Below are 22,528 nucleotides of genomic sequence, written 5' to 3'. Positions count from 1 at the left end.
ACACAAGATGCAGAAGTTTAATGATTTTTGCATAACACTCGAGAAAAGCAAATGGAAATTATTCGAGTGAAAGTTCAAATTGCATTTCTCTTTTACTCTCAAAATGTTTCAAGTCTGTCCGCTCTCAAGTGTAAAAATCTGTTTTCTTTTAATGTTCAAATCGGGTCTCCTTCCCTCTTAATGTTCAAGTTCTCTCTTTAATGTGTCAAATGACCTCATATATATAGCAAGACAAGTCTTGAATCCCCAACCCGAAATTATTCCCCCAATGCATGCTTTGTCCCCACTATTGAATGTTTTTTTTATTTTAAACTTTGTCCTCCATGCCTACATTAAATAAATACCTCCACCCAATCCCATTATAATTTGTTTCACATGCCTACATTAAATAAATACAATATTCCTCCCCATTATGTTTTGTCTTGTCCCCCATTATGTTAAACAATTATATCAAAAACCACCCCATTACATTTTGTCCTCCATGCTTAACATAAAGAATCAAAATAATGTTCACTTACCAAACTACCCCTCCGACCTTATTGCAATTACCATTTTACCCCTGAACTGATTGCAATTTACCAAACTACCCCTATCAGCTCTAAACAATCAATTAATCATAACTTAACCAAAATATAGCCAAGATGACCAATTTCTCAACAATCTTCAACAACAAATCACATGAACACGATAAACAACACAACTCAAAATTAATGGAATGAATTAACCATATCGGGAACCAATCCTGGTTAATTTAGACCATCAATGGATGAGCAAGGATACAACAATACAAACAACAAAATACATGATTCAAACTAAATCAACAAATCAAAAACAAACATAAAACTCACATTAAATCACTGGACGAACTTCAAACAATGAATAAACATGCCTTAAAATCTATTTTAAACAACAAACATGACGGATTCAAACGATTCAAATAACATTAATAATTTCTGAAAAATTCATAACAACATGAAACAAATTGAAGAAATGGTCAATTAAATTTCAATTTGAATCTAACAAACATCAAACTAACAATTCTTTTTTTACAAAAATAAATAAAATTAACATGACATAAACATGAAAAACAACTAATTAAATTTCATTTGAAATCTGAAAATTAATTCCACAAAACATATGAACATGAACAAAACAAAAAATCAAATATCTAACGATAGACATGAACAAAACAAACATTTGCCGTTTTTAGATTCGAGAATATCAAAACAAGATACGGACAAAATAAAAAATCAAAATCTACCAACCGGATTGAAACGACGAACAACGACCAACTAACGACGAACTCGAACAGTGATCGACGACATCGACCAAAACTCATCCATGTGCGCGAGGCAGAAGTGAAGAAGACGAAGGTGAGGCAGCAGCGTGGCAGCAACCAATGGCGAAGAACACCGCAGCAGCAGCCCGCAGCACGTTTGGAACGGGAAGATGAAGCAACTCGATGAAGCGGTGGCAGGTCGACGGGCTGGACGCAGACTGGGTTTTCACGGTACATCCCGACGACGCAAGCAACATTAGCGTGAAGCAGCTGGAGGCGCGCTTGGTTTGTTCGCGCGAAGAAGATGAAGGCAGCAACAGTAGCGTGAAGCAGCTGGAACGAAGGAGGAGAAGTAACCATGGACGTTGCAAGCAGAAACATGAGCGTCTGGTCATGGAGCTTCCATGACTGCTTGGAGCTGCTTTGAGATCGTCCAAAGCAGAAGCGACTCGAGCTGCAACAGCATCCATGGACGACGACGAGGAAGGCTCAGCCATGGAGTCAGCAGCGACAACATGAAGAAGAAAGCAGCGTTCGGACTGTTCGCAGTCGAAGACGAAGCAGTAAAGCTGGTCGTTTGGATGGGGAAGACGTGCTCGTGTGAATGTGTTGACACAGCTGTGTGTGTGTGTGCGTCGATGAGGAGGCAGAAGGGCTGCCATGGTTGCATGGGGTGTTTGGTATTTTGGAGAAGAAAAAGCCAAGGGAGGGGGGCGGATCCTTTTCTTAGTTTTAGGGTTTTTTATTTTTTGTTTTTGTTTTGTGTTTTGAAAAAAAAATGAAGAAGGGTGTTAGGGTATTTGGGTTAATGGGGCGGACCGGGTCGACCCGGTTTGAAGTGGACCGGGTCATGGGGAAGGTTGGGCAATTATTTGGGCCTGTGGTTTGAAATTGAAGAAATGGCCCAATCCGATTTTCCTTTGTATTTTTGCTCACTTTTCTTCTTTTATTTTTCTAAAACTAAATTATAAAAATACTTAAATTATTATTAAGAACTAAATTAAGTTATAAAAGTGCAAATTAACTACCAATAACAATTAACACACAATTAAGTAATAATTAAGCATAAAATTGTATATTTGGACATTAAATGCTAAAAATGCAAAAGATGCCTATTTTTGTAATTTTTATTTTTTGTAAACAAACTTAATTACTAACAAATTGTAGAATTAAATCATACATGCAAAATGCGACATATTTTTGTATTTTTATTAATTTAACAAATAAACAAGCACAGACAAATTCAAATAATTATCTAAAAAATATCACAAAATCTCACAAAATTGCACACCAAGGAAAATCATTTGATTTTGAATTTTTTGGGAGTAATTCTCATATAGGGAAAAAATCACGTGCTTACAATATATATATATGAAACGCCTATATCATTTCCAAGACTGAACAAAACTACTATTTCGCTTTCCAAACACACGGGGCAAGTTCTAGACATCAAATGCAATGTACAGAATAACACAAAAACCTCACACACACATGGCACATAACTCACTCAGGATTAGACTCATCAAGATACTCTAGTCAAAGAAGTTAAGCAAAGTTAAGATCATACAATTTAAGGTACTTATACAAGAGTCAAAAATTGAACTTAAGCGTCACAACAAAAGTACTCACTATTCTCAAGGCATGACAAAGTTAAAAAATATTGCTTCAATTTCAATCATAACACAAGTTTTCCTAGTTCTAAAAAAGAACTAACTATACCCGGTTCAAACAAAACCCTTGCAAAAGAACCGCGGCTCAAAGAAAAATCAAGGGGGAATTGCTACACTACTTACAAAGAAAATCTTTTGTCCTTTTTCTTTAGACTTACATCCTTCAAGAAAACTATCTAGGAGATCCATCGTCGGGAAAAGTCCAATTTTTTTTCATTTTTCTAAAAAGAAATTATTCAATTAAACTAACACAACTAAAAAGCATAGAAAGTCACTCAGACAATCTCCTCACCCCACACTTAAAATTGTGCAATGTACTCAATGCACACTATAAATAATAAGAGGGTAAAAGAGACTCCTGGTAGGCCAAAGGCCGAAGAATTAGCAGCTCACGGGATACTCAGACTTCTCCCAGGTATGATCCTTTCTGTGGGTACCTCACACTCAGTTTCAACCACCTGCTCGCTTTTGCGCTCGCCTATTGGCTGTGCTTCCTATACTTATAATCCTACAAAATCAAAACAAACACTACAAAAATAATATAATTAAAAAAAAAGATAAATAAAAGAAAGCAGTAAAGCTGGGTTGCCTCCCAACAAGCGCTTGATTTAACGTCGCGGCACGACGTGAACCACTTTTTGCCTCCACCTCGAACTTATGAATTGAGCCCCCAATTTGGCTTCAAGCTTTTTGCTATGCTCTCGGGGTGGTGAGACAAATTTAACAGGGCCAAGCAACCAATATCGCGTTCTAATAATTTTTGGCTTTCAAATGAGGTATGTAATTATGTCTCTCTGGCGTAATAAATTCCAGAATATACGCACCCAGGTCCTCGTACATTGGCTCCCTCCAAAGGCTCAGATGACTCGATTTCCATGTCATCATCTAAACACAATGTTGAAAAATGTATGGAAAGAGGACCAGTACACCCTAACTCTAGAATTGTATCACTAGTTACATCGTCATATGTACACACACTAGAGTCTTCAAATATAACATTATCTACTTCCTCACATAACTCTAGAGTGCTTTCCTCAATATTGGACATCATTAATAAAAGTACGCTCGAATGATTGACTCTCCAATTTTAGCTCCTCGATTTGGCGTATAAGCTCCTTTTCAGTTTCACACAACTCAGAACTATTTTGTTGGGCGTTAGACGCATCAACCTTTGCAATCAATTGAGCTTCCAAGTCGTGAATAGCAGTGCCAAATTTTTCAATCTCTTGTCCTAGTTTAGCCCTTCCTTCTATTAGGTCTTGTATCCCATATGTAATTTTCTCACGTTGAGCCTCATATATTTTCAATCTTTCAGCTTGTTTCACCAGCCAAGTTTGACTCAAAATCTCCTCTTTTTCAAACTTTTCCTTTTGCTGGTACTCGCTCTCTTCATTCAATTCTTCTATATTGGTCTTCATTCTTGTGATTGTTGCCCTCATTCTTTTCATATCTTTTTTGAGTTCATCCTGTTGCTCTGCTACTTGCCTAAAAATATCCCTAATATATGCATCGGGTTCCATATCCTGTATTTCATTGCCCCTATCAAACTCACAAACATCATTAGAAAGATCATAATAAGGGCTCAGAGAAGGATGAAAAGAATTAGGACAACCATCCCAGTGGCCATCTTGACCACCACACATATTACAAATATTCCACTTAAAAGATTGAGATTGTCCGCACAACTCGCTCCCGGAAACATTCGGACAATTTTTCCACCAGTGCGGTCCTCCACAATATGGATAAGGATTATCAAAATAAGAATAACCATCATTTGAATAACTTTCATTCCAAGATGCCATGTTAAAATAAATTTAAAAAAATACTAATTAAACTAAAACACAAAAATATGAATAGATAAAAAAATTAAATGTATAATCTAGAAAAATAGCTAATTTCCAAGTCCCCGGCAACGACGCCAAAATCTTGTTGCGGCCAAACGCACATGCAAGTATACGCGGTCGTCAAGTAAAATTCGGATGTCGAACCCACGAGGACTTGTGATTAACTATTAACTAAATTAGACGATCCTAATTATTTAAACAAGAATTAAACCTAGAAATATTTGATTCTAAACTAATTGAATGAAGAAATATAAATAATGAACTTTGAACAGAGAAAGAGCAGATTTTTTTTTATGTTATCAATGTAATGAAAACGATCTAGGGTCATGGACTATCTAACAATCATATTGTATTCTTCAATTGAATTGACTAATTAGTTTATCTTGTTTATTGGTCGATAGGGTTAATATTGCTCATAAGAATTCGTCGAGTTCTTATTTGTCTATTCAAGCTAACCTAGCTCCTATATGTCTATGGAGTTAGAACTAACAAGAACGCATTTATAATTCATGTACATCAACCAAGCAAGGCAATTAGGTATATGTCTATCCTAACCGCAAATCCATTCCCCGATGCCCAGGTTCAAGAACTTGCTCTACTCAATCCTATATGAAATCTAGAATTCCTACTTTCGAGTTCAATTCAAGATTCGTAGATAGTATTCAATTGGTGATCAAGCAATTAAATAATTAAGCGCAGGATTGAATAAATAAACCAATATGATAAACTAAGAAATCAAAATCAATATCTGAATAACAATAGTCATGAAAAAACCACAACCCTAGAATGTGAAGTTTAGCTCCACATAGACATGGTAGCCAAACAACAATTCATACAAAGAAACATAAGAAAAATACTAAGTTTGGTAGAAGAAAAGATGGAATCCAGCCTCCACGGCGGCTCTGTGCTCTCCCTAGGTCTAAGATGTGTCAAAAATCCTCAAAATAACGTATATATATATATTTATATCAAGTAGGGTTGGGCCCAGACGAAAACACCTTCTCCTACCCGAAATAGGACTCTGGCTCTGTAAATTTTGTACAGCTGCGCCGCACCCTGTGGCGCACTAGTGGAGATTATCAGCAGGTTTGCATTTTTCTTGTCAGGCCAGTTTTTACACTGCTGTGCTGCACCCTGCATCATCCCATGCAGCGTGATACTGAGAATTTCCGACAAAACATGAAAGTTATAGCCCTTTCGAATAACTTTCCAACGATATATTGTGGAGCCCAAACGGAGTCCTGAGCGAAAAGTTATACACATTTTACTAGACAATGCGTCGTACGCCCGCTCGATTCTCCGGTTCGCTCTTAACTATCATCCGTTTATCCCGAACACGATCCCGGCTTAATTCTTTAGGCTTTTACTCAGACTTCAAAGCTCCAAATCACTTGAATTCATTCTGATCATAGGCTAAAAACTCATGTTTTAGTCGTTGTAACAACACTTTAATTATTGCATTTTACAAAGGTTTGAGCTTAAATGATAATGAATTGTACTAAATTCATGCTTTATGCCTTGCAGGAAGCTAATCCGACTTAAGAACTAACTTTGGGATGAATTTGATTAATTTGGGGCTTTGAATTCTAAGTAAAAGCTAAATAAATAAAGTCGGGATCGTGTTCGGGGGTCGCAAAGCAAGCCCGGATAGAAAAACAAGAGAAAAAAATAAAGCAGCGTAGAAAAATACACTGCCGCGCCGCGTGGGGCGCCGCGGCAGTGCAAAAATCTTCGCTGTACTATTTTGTTCCATTAAAATGTATTCTGCCTCTGTCAAATCCATGTACACGGCACACGGGGCGTCACACGGGGCGTCGCGGAAGTTTAAAAATCGCAAAACTACTCTATTTCGGTCTAAAAAGGGTATAATTATCAAAACTCCTTCCTACACGATTAAAAAGGGAAAAGCATCCATTATTGACGGACCAGACCTGTTTTGAGAGAGAAAGAGACGAGGAGATCCATCTTTGAGGATCAAAATCAAGAGGAGACAACACTTTGGAGCAAGGATTGAAAGAGTTTTTCTAAACCTTCTTCCAATATCTATTTATTTCATGTTTAAGATTTATATTGTTGATGTTTGTATAATCATGAGTAGCTAAAAACCCAAATATTCTGGGGTTATGGGTGTTAGATGATTATGTTGTTTGAAACTTAAACTGATGATCTTGAATTTATTGTTAAGGGTTGTTTATTTGATTCTGCTGTTAATTATTTTACTGCGTAGCTAACAGTGAAATACTATTTACGAATCTTGAGTTAAACTTGAAAAAGGAAATTCTTGATTGTATATAGAATCAAATAGAGCAAGATCTGTATCCTGGGCATCGGGTGAAAGATTCACGATTAAGATAGACCTATATTTAATTGCCTTGTTTGGTTGAGAAATAGGATTTGTAAATGCATTTGAGTTAATATTAATACCATAGAAATATAGGTATTAATTTAACTTGAATAAGTGCATAAGAAATCGACAGATTCTTATGGGTATTATTAACCCTATAATCAATAACCTAGATAATTCAATAAATCATTTATAAGCTAAAAACGTAGCATGATCTCTAGCAAGCCCATGACCCCGGAATATCTCTTTTATTAATTGTTAAAAGAAAAATTCATAAGTGGCGTAGTAACTTTGCGTTATATTATTGTTTGTCTACTAGCTAAATTGTAAATTGGTTATTTATGTATTTTGTGATGAATTAGCTTGAATCGACAATTGTTTGAGTTTGCATCGGTCTATAAGTTGATCACAAGTCCTCGTGGGAACGATACTTTACTTATTACTATATTACTTGAAGATCGCGTACACTTGCATGAGTCTTTTGGTCGCAACAAGTTTTTGGCTCCGTTGTCGGGGACTTAGAACCTAACTGTTTTTCTAGATCAAACTTTTATTCTTATCTTTACAAGTTGTTTTTTTTGTATATATTTTATTTTTATAACTATTTTATTTTTCTCTTAGTATGTTTCTAGTTCTCTCAGGATGACATATGGGGATGAAATATACGGAGGCAAGGTTAATGATGAAGACGCTTGGTTGACGGAAGATTTTTATGGCCCGTATTTTTGGGATAGTCATGGCATCACCTCTTGTAGATATAAATTTGAATATGGGAGTAAGGGTTGGTATTGGGACAAATATTCTTGATTAGGGGAATCTACGGAACGACGTTGTTTACTAACAACGTTGATGAAAGATTGGTCTAAGGAGAGAGATGAGCTTGCATAAAAAATTGATAATTTTAGCTTGGTTTTGCATGACTTGGATTCAGATTTGAGTGCAAAGATTGATGCGTGTAACGCTCAACAATTTAATGATTAGTTGTATGAAGCTGAAAAAAATCTTCTAGACCAAATTGAGGAGCTAAAACAAGAATACCAATCATTAGATCATGTTTTTCTTAATGATGCAAATGTTGAGAAAAGTGCTCTAGAGTCATGTGAGGGAGTAGATAACATTACTTTAGGAGAATTGAGTGTGTGCATAAATGGGGATGTAAATAGTAGTAAAATTCATGAGTTAGGGAGCATTAGACCTCATTCCAATCATTTTTTCACATTGTGTTTAGATAGTAAGATAGTAATCGAGCCATCTGAGCCTATGGGGGTGTCAAAGAGTGAGGGTGAAAGTGCCTATATTCTTGAATTTTTTGTGCCAAAAAGCAAAAATTACATTCCTCATCTAAAGGCCGAGAAGTGCCGCGTGAAAAATTTATTACTTGGCCTGGTTATCTTTGTAGCCCCATCAAATAAGCATAGCCACGGACTGGATACCCTGTTAGGGGTACAATTCATAAGTTCAAGGTGGAAGCAAAACGTGGTTCACGTCGTGCCGCGACGTTAGATCAGCGCTTGTTGGGAGGCAACCCAATGACTAACATCACTAACTTTTAATTGTAATTTAGAAATATTAGATTTTAGAAGTTATGTTGTCTTTAGTCAGGTACAAGCATGCATTTGTGCATTGAATATTATTGTGAAGATGTGGTGATGTTATAGTTGTGAAGTGAGGTATATTTGTGTTGTTAATATGGTGAATTTGCCTCATTTCAAGTTGAAATTTAAAGAATGAAAGACATGCTTACAATGTGTTTGTTAAAATGTCTAAGTGACATGAAATTGAGTAATGTTGCAAATTGAGAAACAAATTGCATTGTAAGATGTTATTAGTGGTAACAACTATAACATTAGACTAAACCATGATGTTTCGCTTGCTTTATGTAAAAATGAGATGTAAGATTCATGCTAATGTGCCTATGTAGTATATTTTGTATAATAATTTTGAATTTTGTAAAATAGACTAATTTCTTTTTATGTTTAATATTAATCTAGCTTGTAAAATCTAGCTTAGTTTTTGGTTTTTGTTTTTATTTTTAATTGTTTCAAGTCTCTTTAATGATTGGGTAGGCCGATAAGCATTATATCATTCTAATTGAAGAACATGGTAGTCTGAATCCCTGTTATACATGCTAAGTGTCAACATGATAATAACATAAGTGTGGGGGATTTACTCCACTTGCATTTAAAATGATTTTTGTGTGTTTTAGGCTAATATATCATGTTGTGTAGGTATAATGTCTCGGCACCCAAGCAAAAGATCAAACACTGGACTATCTGAGGTTGCATCTACTAGCCGACGGGGAGGCATAAGGGCACTCCCTCCAGCACCTTTGAGGATGAAGATGCTTAGGCCAATGACCTCAGGGAGTCTCTTTTCTGATCTATTTTTGATCTTTTTGCATTACGGACAATGCAAGATTTTTAGTGTGGGGTGATTTGCCCCTATTGTAATATACTTACTTTTGTTGTTTTCGTATTTTTGGTTGTTTGATTTTGTTTAGACTGTTAAACTTTTTGGTTTGGTAGATTATAGCATTTGTAGGTAGTAAATGGTACTAATTTTGATTTTCTTCCCGACGATGGATTTTCTTGAGGGAAATGAAGTCAAAATTCAAAAAAAAAATGTTTGCCTATTATTTCAGTTTAGTGTATGCTAGTTTTGGTTTAATTTAAAAAATTTGCCTTGGTTTTTCTTTATGCCGCGGTTCTTTTTCAAGGGTGTATTTGAACCGGGTATAGTGTAATTTTTTAGTTCAATTGAATAAAAAGTTCCTAACTACAGAGTTAATCTCCTCAAATGCACATGTGTTAGAAGTTGTATGTACCTTATTTGTGATGCTCAATCTCAGTTCTTGATTCTAAAGTAAGTGCCTTAAATTGTGTATTTATAACTATGCTTAACTACTTTGACTAGAGAGTCGAGAAAGATCCAAGCTTGAATGAGTTGTGTGTCAATGTGTGAGTGAGGTTGTTGAAATATTCTGTGCATAACAATTGATATCTAGAACTTGCTCTCAAGTGTTTTGCAAAGCGAAATAGTAGCATTATTCAGTTTAGGAGATGATATATGCATTTCTTTGTTAAACCAGTTTTATAATTGTTCTCACCTAGTTGTATATATCTTAGTCAAACCTTTTGAGCCGTTAATCTTATTTCTTTGGCATCCGCATTATAAACCTTACCAATTTATGTAAATATTCCAGTTAGTTGAACCTCTATCTCTTATGAGCACTTAGTGTTGTTTTAATGTTGTTAAAGTTGAGAAGAAATTTGTTTGTTTATTTGGAAAAAAAAACTCGAAAAAAGAAAAATACATGTATATATATATATAGGGGATGAATTTTCATCAGTAACATTCTCTAGCTTATGGTGCTTAAAGAGAATGAGATTTGTTGTTATTATGTAAAACCTCAAAAAGGTTGGAGATGGTTTAACATACGAGTAGTGCTGAAATTGTGAAATGACATGGTGTATGTATGAAGTGCTCAAAGAGATGTAGCTACTACATTCTATATTTATCACACCCTTCCTCAGCCTGCATTACAACCAATTAAAGTCATATTTGATCTTTGATTGAATAAACTCAATTAGTAGAATATTACACTAGGGGCAAGCATATGATATGTCATCTGTTGCACATGAATTTCAATTCTGAGAGTGGGTTAATTCTACCTATTTAGAGTTCCTAAATATTCGTGAATACTATATTGAGAGGAACTAGTCTATATTAGTTGTGGGAGGGCACATGATTTGTGAAAGCAAGGAAACGTTTTGACCTTTGCGTTAGAGTAAGTGAGCAAGTTATGAAAATGCGTGGAACTTGTGAGTCATGTCTTGAGGTTGAAATATTATGAATTGGTACTTAAGTGTCGGCATGTGTTGTTAAAAAAAATTGCTTGATAAAAAGGTCGTCCTTATGTGAAATGTATGTTAATTGCTCGAGGACGAGCAATGGTCTAAGTGTGGGGTGTTGATCATAGGTTAAAAACTCGTATTTTAGTCGTTGTAACAAAACTTTAATTATTGTATTTTACAAAGGTTTGAGCTTAAATGATAATGAATTATAATAAATTCATGCTTTATGCCTTGCAGGAAGCTAATCCGACATAAGAACTAACTTTGGGATGAATTTGATTAATTTGGGGCTTTGAAGTCTGAGTAAAAGCTAAATAAATCAAGTCGGGATCGTGTTCGGGGATCTCAAAGCAAGCCCGGATAGAAAAACAAGAGAAAAAATGAAGCATCGCAGAAAAATACATTGCCGCGCCGCGGGGCGCGCCGCGTGGGTCGCGCCGCGTGGGGCGCCGCGACAGTGCAAAAATCTTTGCTGCACTATTTTGCTCCGTTAAAATGTATTCTGCCTCTGTCAAATCCATGTACACGGCACACGGGGCGTCGCGGACGTGTAAAAATCGTAGAACTGCTCTATTTCGGTCTAAAAAGGGTATAATTGTCAAACCCCTTCCTACACGATTAAAAAGGAAAAAGCATCCATTATTAACGGACCAGATCTATTTTGAGAGAGAAAGAGACGAGGAGATCCATCTTTGAGGATCAAAATCAAGAGGAGACAACACTTTGGAGCAAGGATTGAAAGAGTTTTTCTAAACTTTCTTCCAATATCTATTTGTTTCATGTTTAAGACTTATATTGTTGATGTTTGTATAATTATGAGTAGCTAAAAACCCAAATATTCTGGGGTTATGGGTGTTAGATGATTATGTTGTTTGAAACTTAAACTGATGATCTTGAATTTATTGTTAAGGGTTGTTTATTTGATTCTGCTGTTAATTATTTTACTGCGTAGCTAACAGCGAAATACTATTTACGAATTTTGAGTTAAACTTGAAAAAGGAAATTCTTGATTGCATATAGAATCAAATAGAGCAAGATCTAGATCTTGGGCATCGGGTGAAAGATTCGCGATTAAGATAGAACTATATTTAATTGCCTTGTTTGGTTGAGAAATAGGATTTGTAAATGCATTTGAGTTAATATTAATACCATAGAAATATAGGTATTAATTTAACTTGAATAGGTGCATAAGAAATCGACAAATTCTTATGGGTATTATTAACCCTATAATCAATAACCCAGATAATTCAATAAATCATTTATAAGCTAAAAACGTAGCATGATCTCTAGCAAGCTCATGACCCCGAAATATCTCTTTTATTAATAATTAAAAGAAAAATTCATAAGTGGCATAGTAACTTTACGTTGTATTATTGTTTGTCTACTAGTTAAATTGTAAATTGGTTATTTATGTATTTTGTGATGAATTAACTTGAATCGATAATTGTTTGAGTTTGCATCAGTCTATAAGTTGATCACAAGTCCTCGTGGGAACGATACTTTACTTATTACTATATTACTTGAAGATCGCGCACACTTGCGTGAGTGTTTTGGTCGCAACACATTCCATAACGCCTACATAGATCGGAATCACTCCTACAAGGTAAAAAACACATTTTTAGTGCAAACACTAACGATTAAAGCTCAAACTCAATTAAAGTGCAGTAAATTAAAGTGTAATTAGCGATTAAAATATACAATTATAGCCTATCATCATGTTGCATATTGCTTTTTTGCTGGTGAAATGAGAAAATAGTTTTCATTGTACCAAATTAAACAGCCATATTGTACGTACCTGATTTGATCTTCTCAAGTGCTTCATATAATGCATTTTTGTGTTTAGACTTCAACACACTATAATATTTTTTGTTGGGTATTAGTGGATTCTTGAATCTTAGAAACTAAAATAATGAGTATACCAAAGTAGCTTTCTGTAGCAAGAAACATACCATACAACATGCTGAAGTTAATCCAAGGTTAAGAAGAGCAAGGCTGCAGAGACTAATAAGACGAAGAGGCCTACAACATGCTGAAGTATATAGAACAAAAACTTCAGCTCTAGAGCTGAAGTTCGGCCGTTATAAAACAAAAACTTCAGCTCTAGAGCTGAAGTTCGCCAGTTACAAACAAAAACTTCAGCTTTAGAGTTGAAGTTCGCCAGTTACAAAATAAAAACATAAAAACAAAAACTTCAGCTCTAGAATGCTGAAGTTTTGCGTGATTGTCTTTGCTACTTCAGCCCCCGTATGCTGAAGTCATGCGAAAAAACGGGTACACTTGCAATGTTTTTTGTAAGCGGGCACAAGTTAAAATGTGACACAAAAAGTGGGTATAGATGCAAATGCCCCAAGTTCTCCCGTCTCCAACAAGGAGACCGATCTATGTCAAAAAAAACCACCGAAAAACCGACCGAAGTCGGTCAGTTTTTCAAAATATTTTTTCTATATTTTTCAATTTCTTTAATGAAACCGACCAACTTCGGTCATTTTTGTTTTTGCGCAAAAATGCAGAAAACTATTTTGGCATTCCACAAAATTTATTTTTTATGAAACCAAATAACTTTGGTCGGTTTTTCATGTAAAATAAATTAAATTTAATATTCAAAAAAATCGATCGAAATCAGTCGGTTATTTCAGTCTGTCATTTAAAAAATCGACCGACTTCGGTCGGCAATTTTATATTTTTAAGAAAATTGACTGAAATCGATCGGTTATTTTCATGCGAAAAGGCAATTAAACAATACAAATAAAATAAAAGAAAGTCGTAAACCAAAATGTATCAATGGTCTAGTGGTAGAATATTATCCTTCCACACTTCGATTCCTAGACGATGCATTTTTAATTGCATAATTAAAAATACCGACCGACTTTGGTCCGTTTTTTCGGCAGATTTTTTTTTTGGTCGTTTGTGAAATTTAATTGACCGTCCGAAATCGATCGAAAATTGCGACCGACTTCGGTCGTTATTAATTACCGGCTAGCCTAATTTTGCGAATTAAAGTCAGTCAAAAATCGGTTAGTTTTTTCAGTTTTTCGACTGATTTCGGTCGGTATTTCTGGACGGTTTTAGACAGTTTTCTAGTAGTGAGCGATAAATATTCATTCATTCTTAATCAAAGGTCTCGAGTTCGATCCCTGAGTGTGGAGTCATTTTTATTAGGGTGTGCTTTTCCTCTCAATGTGAAATTTTCTGGCGTGAATTCGGATTTAGTCGGGTTCCAATACATATATCAAACACCAAGTGAAAAATTTAAAAAAATAATTCTTCCTGTCAATGTATCACTTGTGAGACCGAATAAGTTCTACATTATAATAACTGTGTTTAATTATTTTCCACTCTTAATACAGTAAGTGCTAATAAGAATGTTTGAACAAACACTGTATAAATCCAATAGAGAAAGAGGAGCAACATCACAAAAAGTTTATTACTAGTGGAATATAAAAAGAATAGTCCGATGCACAAGGCATCTCGCATTCACGCAAGATTCGGGAAGAGCTGCACCTCAATAGGTGTGACATAGATAGCCTACTCTAATGCAAGCATTAGTGGCTACTTTCATGGCTCGAAACTGTGATTTATAGGTCACACAGAGACAACTTTACCATTGTTTTAAGATTCCTCTTCTACTAGTGGAATATCCTTTACTGTTTTATTAAAAATAGAATGAAACGATCTTGTTTGTTCCTCGATTGAAAAGAGATGTTGTTTACCCGTAAAATGGTACAGTTGAATTTATATATAATTTCTAGACAAGTGAATTAATTCGATCCTGAAATAATAAAATAATTGAAGAAATACGCAATACTTAGCCTTGAAGCGAATATAAAATCGTGGAAACAGTAATTCCGGGAGTAGAGCTTCCGGGCACAACAATAATGAAATTGTATATGGTCAAAATCAAGAAGCCCAATTTTGAAGTCTTAAATTGGGTCATGAGTCCGAGTCCGGGCAAGTCGAAGCGAGGGTCGGACCCAACTGAAGGACACGCACCTCGAGGGAGTAGATCGGAGGCCTATCACAACATACATTGAGGGCAGTACAACCTCGAAGCCACTCAAGAAAGAGCGAGAATTTCTCAAGAACACGTGAATCACGGTATAAATTAAAGGATAAGATTTGTACGAAATGGTACAGGTCCGTACTTGGTAGTTATACACATGCACCAATAGAATTCTTTACCACAATTAGAAATGTACTATATTGGGGTTTTCTCCTCCTATATAAAGGGGACCACAATCATTTGTAAGACACATTATTCACTGCAGTAGAATATTCTACTCTGCTTTTCTTGTTTACCGTGCTCAACAAGTGTTCTCCAGCTTTATTATTTTTACTTTATTATTCATGCTTCATTGCTCTTAGCTCACCTCGAACCCCCCCCCCAAGAAAATCGAGCTCGAGGTCCTTATTCCTCTAGCAACACTAGTTTGGTTCATCAATTTTTTTTACTTAAACCTAATATTACTTGTATATTCATTAGTATTGGAATAAATCACATATCTTTAAAACCACAAATCATATTTAATTGTTACTTTCATTTTTCGTGGTAAACAGTTTGGCGCCCACCGTGGGGCTAAAGATAATAGTGATTATTTTAGTGCTAATTTTCTGCTAACACATATTATTTTTCACACTTTTTCTTGTCAAAGATTCTTTGATTTCAGGCTTAAACATGTCTAGCACACATAATGCACCTATTCACGAGAACAAAGGTCTTGGAGAAAACAACGGTATAGGGTTCGGTGTACCACCCATAAACCCTGAGGGAGTGCCAAATATGGAGCCAGTTGAAATCAGTTCGCATAACGCTCTAAACATGGATGCAGGCACAGACCCCGTAAGGAATGCACACGGGGAAGCCCGGCCCGACGGCCAAAGAACACGAGGAATGAAAGAAGGAGGAGTCAGCCTCCAAGTGATATTCGAAATGTTGCAAGCCCAGTAAGTCGCTATCGCTCAACTTTAAAGTCAAAATAGAACTCCAAACACAACCGTACCAATGAACACGCGGTGTGTTGAACCAGTGCTGGAGAGGCCCGATGAAAGTGGCTCGGGGACTAACCCCACAATTATGAAATGCTCGAAGAGTTCTCCAAAAGGATTGAGATCGGAGAAAAGAATATTGAAGAAAACGACAAAAAGGTGGAGACATATAATTCAAGGGTCGATCAAATACCGGGAGCACCTCCAATTTTGAAAGGACTAAACTCGAAGAAGTTCGTGCAAAAACTATTCCCCCAGAGTGCGGCTCTGTAGCCCATCCCGAAGAAGTTTCGGATGCCAGATATCCCGAAATATAACAAAACCACTAATCCCAACGAGCACATCACCACATACACTTGTGGCATAAAAGGGAATGATTTGGAAGACGAAGAGATTGAATCTGCTTTGCTAAAATAGCTTGGGGAAACTCTGTCTAAAGGTGCCATGATTTGGTACCATAACCTACCCCTGAACTCTATCGATTCGTTTGCCATGTTGGCAGACTTATTTGTGAAGGCACATGTCAGTTCCATAAAAGTTGCAACAAGGAAGTCTGATGTATTCAAAATAAAGTAAAGGGAGAACGAGATGATGAGGGAATTTTATCCCGTTTTCAATCAGAATGAATAGAGTGACCACCAGTTTCTGATGACTGGGTTGTACAAGCCTTCACCTAGGGTCTAAATGAACGAAGTTCAATAGCTTCGAAGCAGCTGAAGCAGAACTTGGTCGAGTATCCCGCTGTGACTTGGGCGGATGCGCATAATAGGTACCAATCAAAAATTAGGGTCAAGGATGACCAGTTAGGAGCCCCATCGGGCTTAGTTTATCCAAGTAGGTTACTAGAAAGGGAGTCGGGAAATGCAGACAGATGGTCAAGATCGAATAAGGAAAGACTCAGCCATACGTCGAGGATCGAAGGAACATTTCAAGGCATAACATACCTCGGAATGATCAAAGAATGGATTGAGGTCAAAGTTCCCGGGGACTCATGAGCAAAATCGGGTTTGATAAGCACTTAGGACCGGTAGAGGCACCCCGATTATCGGAATACAACTTCAGCATCGATGCCTCAGGAATCGTCTCAGCCATTGGCAAAATTAGAGAAACTAGATGGCCCAAGCCCATACAGATCGATCCTTCTCAGAGGAACCCCAACTTGATGTGCAAATATCACGGTACTCATGGGCACATGCCGAAGATTGCAGGCAGCTTAGAGAAGAGGTAGCCTGGTTGTTCAACGAAGGGCATCTTCGTGAATTTCTCAGCAATCGAGCCAAGAACCATTTTCGAGAAAGAGATACAAATAGGAAGAATGAACTGGAAGAGCCTCAGCATGTCATTCACATGATCATTTGTGGAGTTGACGTCCCACGAGGACCTATATTCAAACGTACCAAAGTTCTCATCACAAGGGAGAAACGGACTCGGGATTACGTGCCCAAGGATGCACTCACATTCAGCGAGGAAGACATTGAGACCTTATCTCAGCCTCACAACGATGCATTGGTAATTTCTATCCGTTTAAATAAAATTCAAGTTAAACGTGTTCTCGTGGATCCAGGTAGCTCGACAAATATAATCAGATCAAGGGTCGTGGAGCAGCTCGGGTTGCTCGACCAAATCATACCTGCCTCTCGAGTCTTGAATGGATTCAACATGGCAAGAGAAATGACAAAAGGGAAAATTATCCTCCCAGTCAACGTGGTCAGAACCATACAAGACACCAAGTTCTATGCCATCGAAGGAGATATAAGGTATAATGTTTTACTTGAAAGGCCGTGGATCCATAGCATGAGGGCAGTGTCATCTACCCTTCATCAAATAATGAAGTTCCCAACAAAGGATAGCGTTAAAATAGTATATGGAGAGCAATATGCAGCTAAGGAGATGTCTGCAGTACATGACCTGGCACCGGTATCGATACCATCGGAGGAGTCAAAGGACAAACAGACTGCCAAATAGCAATTACAGCGCATGCCCTCGGTTGATCCCGAGAGATAGGCGATCGACGAACAGGTGATCAATGATGAAGAAGAAGATTTCCTCCCCTCCCCCCCCCGGAGCCTTCGTTTCCCCTGAGGAATCGGATGCGACAAAGTCTACGGTCGAAGAACTCGAGTAGGCTATATTGACCGAGCATCTTCTGGAACGAAAGGTATACCTGGGGATGGGGTTAACCCCCGAACTCAGGAAAAAATTCATTCAATTTCTTATCGATAACATTGACTGCTTTGCCTGGTCCTACTTAGACATGACAAGGATCCCACCTGAGATAACTACCCATCGACTAAGTGTCGATCCCAGATTTAATCCGGTGAAGCAAAAGAGGAGACCTCAGTTTGAGGTAAAACATGCATTCATCAAAGAAAGTATCAAAACTTCTCAAAAAAGGATCCATTAGGGAAGTAAAATATCCCTAATGGCTAGCTAACGTAGTGGTAGTCCCTAAAAAGGGGAATAAACTTAGAATATGTGTAGACTACAAGGATTTAAACAAAGCATGCCCTAAATATCCCTTCCCACTGCCGATTGATCGATGCTACGGCTGGCCACGAGATCCTTACCTTTCTCGACGCCTACTTCGGGTACAATTAGATTCAAATAAACCTGGAAGACTGGGAAAAGACTTCGTTCGTGACGAAGTATGGTACATATTGCTATAATGTAATGCCCTTCGGGCTAAAGAATGCAGGAGCCACGTATCAGCATCTAGTTAATAAAATGTTCGAACATCAAATAGGCAAATCTATGGAAGTTTATATTGATGACATGCTAGTTAAGTCCCTGCATACAAAGGACCATTTGACTCATTTGCAGGTGATGTTCGATATCCTAAGAAAGTACAGCATGAAGCTCAACTCTGAGAAATGTGCTTACAGAGTCGGTTCGGGCAAGTTCTTGGGCTTCATGGTGTCAAACATAGGGATAGAGATCAACCCCGATAAAATCAAACCCATCGAGGAGATCACCGGGGTGAACAATTTGAAAGCCGTACAAATGAGGTCATCAGATCGAAGCCATCATTTCTTTTCCCTACTCAAGAAGACGAACAACTTCGTATGGACTCCAAAATGCTAACAAGCCTTGGAAGAATTAAAATGGTATCTTTCAAGCCCACCCCTACTTCATACTCTGAAGGAGGATGAAGCACTCTACTTGTATCTAGCCGTGTCCGATGTAGCGGTAAGTGGCGTGTTGGTTCGAGAAAAGCAAGGTATATAATTTCCTGTCTATTATGTGAGTCGGACACTAGGAGATGTTGAAACCAGGTACCCCCATTTGGAAAAGTTAACTCTTGCATTAATAAGCACATCTAGGAAATTAAAACCATATTTTCACTGTCATCCTATGTCTGTGCTGACTACATACCCACTTTGAAATGTCTTGCATAAACCCAAATTATCAGGCAGGTTGGCCAAATGGGCCATCGAACTTGGAGGATATGATATCGAATATCAACCTCGAACGGCAATCAAGTCTTAAATTTTGGCAGACTTTGTGGATGATTTCGAGCCTGCCCTCGTACCCGAAGTAGAGAAGGAACTTTTGTTAAGAACGAATACGTCATCGGGGATATGGACCCTTTTCACAGACGGTGCCTCGAATGTGAAAGGATCCGGGCTCGGCATCATTTTAAAATTGCCTACGGGCAGTGTCATCAGGCAGTCTATCAAAACTTTTAAATTGACTAACAATGAGGCCGAGTATGAGGCCATAATTACAAGTCTCAAACTAGCCAAGGGCCTTGGAGCAGAGGTCATCGAGGCAAAGTGTGACTCCTTTTTGGTAGTAAATAAAGTAAACGGGAGCTTCGAGGTTCGAGACGATCGAATATAGAGGTACTTATACAAACTTCAAGTGACATTGCACCGCTTCAAGGAATGGACACTGGAGCATGTACCTCGAGAGCAGAATATTGAGGCCGATGCACTTGCAAACTTGGGGTCATCGGTTGCAAAAGATGATATCGTCCCGGGGACTGTCGTCCAACTATCTAAGTCGGTGGTCGAAGAAGGCCATGCAAAGATTAATTCAACAAGTTTAATGTGGGTTTGGAGGAATAAGTACATCGACTACCTGAAGCATGGGAAGCTCCTCGCGGACCCAAAAGATTCAAGAACACTTCGAGCCAAAGCAGCTCGATTCTCACTCGATGAAAATGGAACGTTGTACAGAACAACCTTCGATGGACCATTGGCAGTGTGATTGGGACCCGGGGACACCGATTATGTATTACTAGAAATCCACGAGGGCACTTGTGGGAACCATTCTGGTGCAGACTCTCTGGTTCACAAGGTGATTAGAGCAGGGAATTATTGGGATAGCATGGAAAAGGATACCAAGGAGTTCGTTCGAAAATGTGATAAATGTCAAAGATTTGAACCGATGATCCATCAACCCGGTGAACAACTCCATTTGGTCCTATCCCCATGGCCATTCATGAAATAGGGGATGGACATCATATGCCCCCTACCGATGGCGCCATGTAAAGCTAGATTTATTTTGTTTATGACTGGCTACTTCTCAAAATGTGTTGAAGTTCAGGCCTTCGAGAAGGTAAGAGAAAAAGAAGTCATCGACTTCATATGGGACCACATCATATGTCGATTCGAGATACCCGCCGAAATAGCATGTGACAATGGGAAACAGTTCATCGGTAGCAAAGTAATAAAAGTCCTTGAGGACCACAAAATCAAAAGGATTCTGTCAGCACCTTACCACCCAAGTGCAAATGGTCAGGCCGAGTCCACAAACAAAACCATCATTTGAAACTTAAATAAAAGGTTAGATGATGCAAATGGGAAATAGAGAGAAGTATTGCCCGAGGTGCTATGGGCATATCGAACGATGTCAAAGTTGAACATGGGGATACGCCGTTTTGTTTGGTATACGGATCCGAAGCATTGATCCAAGTCGAAGTCGGGGAACCTAACATCAGGTTTCAGCATGCCACCGAGGGCTCAAATCACAAAGCTATGAATACTTCTCTCGAACTACTCGATGAAAAATGAGAGGCCGCGTTAATTCGAATGGCCGCGCAAAAATAAAGGATCGAAAGGTATTACAATAGAAGGACGAACCTTCGATATTTCAGAGTCGGGGACTTAGTCCTGAGAAAAGTCACTCTTAACACTCGAGACCCAAACGAAGGGAAACTAGGTCCCAAATTGTGAAGGAACGTACCATGTCCTCGAAGTCATAGGGAAAGGATCCTACAAACTTAGCACAATGTAAGGCGAGCAACTACCAAACAATTGGAATGTATCGTTGCTTAAGCGATATTACTGCTGAGGTATGACATTCTCCCCTTTTTCCATTTGTATTTAAAATTAACTCCTTACAGATGTTCAATTGGAGATATCGAGGCACCTTTCGGCTTGAAGACCTTGGGTTTTAAAGCATGCGTTGCACTCTTTTTCCCTTAGATCGGGTTTTATCCTAAATGGGTTTTACCGGCAAGGTTTTTAACAAGGCAACACCTATATGCTACCTAAGGAACATACAACAAGTATTCAAGGCTTCTTTTAAATAAACCTCGAATACTAGGGGGTGTCACCCTCGGAGGTTATACTTTTGATAAAGATAGTTCAAGCCTAAGAGGGCCTTGATAAGAGAACTTTGTAATAGGCCAAACGGCCAAATGAACCGTGTTCATATAGAATAGTCGTGCCCTGACGGCAAAACATGTACGCATGTATCAACTATTTAAAGAAGCATTCTGGTTATATCAAAAATACTTTGTATCTCAAAGAAGTTTGCTATCATACGAGCTCTACACTTGCAATCCTACAGAAAGTGTCTCAAGGGCCAAAGCACCCCGAAGTACCCGGGGACTGTCATTGACAGTCAATACATCTGGGTCATCGAAAATTTAGACTCATAAGACCTCAAAGAGGCACCCCCTCAAAACAAAGGCCAAGGCTAATATACTTGGGGACAAACTCTTAGAACAAGTTCAGAAAGTTTTTCAGGAAACAAGTTCAAGTGACAAACCCGAAGGCTACGGCCATACTAAAGACTACGGTCACATAAAGTCTACGGCAAAATAATGCGATTCGTAGACGTCCAACTTCCGCTATAAAATTAAAGGCCTTCAAACATTGAAAAACTGTTAAGTCAGGCTACCCTCGGCAAAAGAAAAATATAAGGGGCTTCGATAAATTCATCCCCCGAAAAATCTAAGGGCTTCGATAAATTCAGCCCTCGAATAATCCAAAGGCTTCGGTAATGCCAGCCTTCGGAAAAACCTTAAGAGGTATTCGATCATGCCTACACAAACGAAATGACTAATAAGGTTCTGATACGTCGAGCCTTCGAAAAACCCAACGGGTACAAAAACACATGCTAAGACATAACTAAAATTTCACTAAGTCTTTTAGCCGAAATGAGGAAAAATGTTTATAGCCGTTTTAGAGGCCGAACTGGCCCCACCTAAAGAGCCTAAGGGCCAATCTAAAAGAGCCTAAGGCCCAACCTAAAAGATCCTAAGGGCCAACCTAAAAGAGTCTAAGGTCCAACCTAAAAGACCTTAAGGGCTAATATTTAAAGAG

The 22,528-nt window shown here is 37.9% G+C and overlaps 1 protein-coding gene across 1 annotated transcript; it reads left to right on the top strand.

Annotated features, from left to right (window-relative positions):
- The first annotated feature begins 17,087 nt into the window (after positions 1 to 17,087).
- On the top strand, positions 17,088 to 17,939 carry LOC138880672 (uncharacterized). The gene has a single exon (XM_070160844.1). The coding sequence runs from the start codon at positions 17,088 to 17,090 to the stop codon at positions 17,937 to 17,939; it is 852 nt and encodes a 283-aa protein (XP_070016945.1).
- Positions 17,940 to 22,528: the final 4,589 nt, after the last annotated feature.

The sequence above is a fragment of the Nicotiana sylvestris genome, chromosome 11 (genome assembly GCF_000393655.2).
Source record: "Nicotiana sylvestris chromosome 11, ASM39365v2, whole genome shotgun sequence".
In the NCBI taxonomy this organism is placed as follows: Eukaryota; Viridiplantae; Streptophyta; class Magnoliopsida; order Solanales; family Solanaceae; genus Nicotiana; species Nicotiana sylvestris.
Note: the sequence above shows the minus strand (reverse complement) of the source record. Positions and strands in the feature narration are given on the sequence as shown.

Coding starts and splice junctions, on each gene's coding strand:
- LOC138880672 (XM_070160844.1), top strand. CDS start 17,088: ATGGCCCAAGCCCATACAGATCGATCCTTCTCAGAGGAACCCCAACTT.